The sequence below is a fragment of the Passer montanus genome, unplaced genomic scaffold, assembly GCF_014805655.1.
Source record: "Passer montanus isolate IOZ18808 unplaced genomic scaffold, ASM1480565v1 scaffold9488, whole genome shotgun sequence".
Lineage (NCBI taxonomy): Eukaryota > Metazoa > Chordata > Aves > Passeriformes > Passeridae > Passer > Passer montanus.
Window position 1 is genome coordinate 1 of NW_024374910.1, and position 2,662 is coordinate 2,662.

The 2,662-nt window shown below is 50.8% G+C and overlaps 1 protein-coding gene across 1 annotated transcript; it reads left to right on the top strand.

Annotated features, from left to right (window-relative positions):
* Positions 1-132: 132 nt before the first annotated feature.
* LOC120496027 (E3 ubiquitin-protein ligase RNF213-like) lies at positions 133-2,304 on the top strand (the record flags this gene model as incomplete). Its single annotated transcript, XM_039696053.1, has 3 exons — positions 133-543; positions 1,020-1,230; positions 1,866-2,304. Coding segments are annotated over exons 1-3 (803 nt in total), but the record flags the coding sequence as incomplete, so codon positions are not given.
* Between the last annotated feature and the right edge of the window lie 358 nt (positions 2,305-2,662).

Consider the following 2,662-nt stretch of genomic DNA (forward strand, 5'->3'; position numbering starts at 1 on the left):
GCCTGGGTTCTGCAAGGTGGCTGAGTAGTTGCTCTGATCGAGGTCAGTAAAGCAAAACTCCTCATTCACTGAGATTTAATCGGGATTTAAACTGATCTTATGTCTGCTCCAGAGACCTCTCCATTCCCACAGCCCTCCTAGCCTCCCTTTGCAGGCAGGGCACAAAAGCCCCTTTCTCAGGTGTGACCACCTCCTGAACCAGATGCCTTTTTCTCTGGAAGTGCTCATTGAACACTGGTGGTGATCAAAGCCTGGCTCATTCCCAAATGTCACTTGCAAAAAATCACAAGGGCTTCTCCATCTTGCATCTGGATCCAGAGTGACCCCACCTGTAACATAGCCAGCTCTGGGAGCTCTGCTGTGATTTAGAGCAGGGGCAGTCCTGTCAGCATGGCAGCTGTGTCAGGGGGTCTCTCTCTCTCCTGTAGCTTCAGTGAAGTGAAAGATGATGTGCAGCGTTACCTGTCCCAGGTGGAGCACAGCAAGCTTCTAGAGAAAAATGATAAAAAAGAGCTCTACTTGCTGTTTGTCAACTGCTTGGAGGTAAGAGCTGGGCAAGTGACTTTGTAGTTAAAATCACCATTCGTGTTCTTGCTAAGGGACAGACAGGTAGAGTTTGGCATCCTGGAACATGGAATGTCTGTTATTCTCAGTCTGCTCCTGGCTCTGGCTCAGCTCCAAGACTTGGGAGTGTAGGACAGCTGGGGCACATCCTAACAATGGTGTTTGGTGACATGGCAGAATTTTAAGATGAGGGGGCAATAGCAGTGGTTTGGAAGGGTGCAGGGATGGGTTGGACGCTCAGGGATGGTCTGCTGTGCTTGTGACAGGGTGGGCTGGAAGGTTAGGGATGGTCTGCTGTGCTCGTGACAGGATGGGCTGGAGGGTTAGGTTTAGTATGGAGGCTCAGGGATGGTTTGCTGTGCTCGTGGCAGGCTGGGTGCCCTGGGGGCTGAGTGAGGTAGGGGTGGCTGAGTGAGATTGCTCTGCCACTCACCAGTGTTCTGGCTTCTCTATAGGATTCCATGTGTGAGAAGTTAGAGGACAGCGTGGGATGTGGGCATGGAAACAGTCTGCCTGAGGACAGAGGCTTTCCAGAGAACTACCTGCCAGCCAGCAGCAGCGGGGCTCCCCAGGAAGCCTCTGTGGAATACCTGCAGGCTGTGGCCGAGGTGCGCCTGTGCCTGAGCAGGGCTGCAGAGCTCATCTTTGACCTGCAGCAGCACAAGGGTGAGTCTGATTGCTCTGCTGGAAGTGCTGCATGCAGGGCGGGTGAGCTGGACACAGGCAGTGCCCTGTGCTCTGCTAGGACCTGTTTTGGTGCATGGCCAAGAAGGAGAGCAGCAGCTCCCTTTTTCCTTGGGGGTGTCAGTCACTGTCTGTCCCCTGTACCATGTGTTAGAAGTGCTCTGTAACTGGTAGAAAGGCTGTGCTTGGTGACCCCAGTGTAGTTACATAGCAGTTAACACCTGTGGAAGGAGATTTATTTTATCCTCCTGTTGCTAACAATGAGATTTATTTAGAGCCCACTAAATTGAACTTTAAAGCATAAATGCTGCTTGAGACCCAGGACTGATGTAAGGGTTATTGTTTTGTATAAATGAGAGCTCTGCACAGCTAGAAGGATTAAGAGTTTATATTGACGAGTTTATACCTTCCCTGTCAAAGAAATGAATCATTGTCTGAAATCTGGGTGAGGATATGCTCCAGACAACACCCTGAGGAAAGGAGGGCTCTGAGTTTCTTCTGTGTAATAACACAGTACTAGTACAGGAGCTTGGTGCTACAGCTGGGGCAGACAGAAAAGTTTGACAGGATGGGATGTGCTTTTGCCTCTTTGTTTTAACCTCTTTTTTGCCCTCCAGAGCCAGAGCAGATGAAGGAGAAGCACCGTTACCTAAAGAACGTGGAGAAGTTCTGCAGCCTTGCCAGGAATGACTGGCACTGTGTGTACCTGGTCAGGAGGATTGCCAGCCAGCACGGGATGGAATTTGCTCAGAAGTTGGTCACAGAGCCACAGTTCAGCTGGGTGTTCCCAGCAGAAATTCTGCAGCAGGTAGACAAGAGGCATCTCCTGGTGATGGTTCTGGTTCTTTGCCTTCACTTTGTGCTGCTTCGGGGTTTTCCTACTGTTGTGTGTCCCTTGGCATTGGGCCAGAGTGGCAGTGGTTGGGAGGTGGCTTGTCCTGGCTGTCGGGTGAATGGAGTCTCTCCTGGCAGCACCATGTCTGCTGCTGATGCTCTGGGGAGCCTGAAATGCCCCAGTGCTTGGGAGGAAGAGGAGATTATGCCACCTCCAGCTGGGTGAGAGTAATCAGGCAGCAAAACCAAAGAAATTTGCTCTTCTGTGCACAAAACTGACTGGAAGCCTTCACTCCCCTGTGGCACTTTGAATTGGCAGCTTTTATGGTGCTCAAAGACATTATGGGTCAAAAAGGCATTGCTGGGTATCAGAGATGTCTTGTGTGGTTTTTGTCTAGGTAAAAAAAAACATATATGCACTGTCCTACAGGAATCGTCCAGACAGAACTCAAACTGGCCACATCCTTGCAGATATTGAGCACAGAAGGACACTGGGAATATCTGACAGGGGCATGTCCTCCACGGTCTTTGTGCTGCTCCGTTTGCTCACTCACCTGTCCATGCTGCTGGGAGCCTCCAG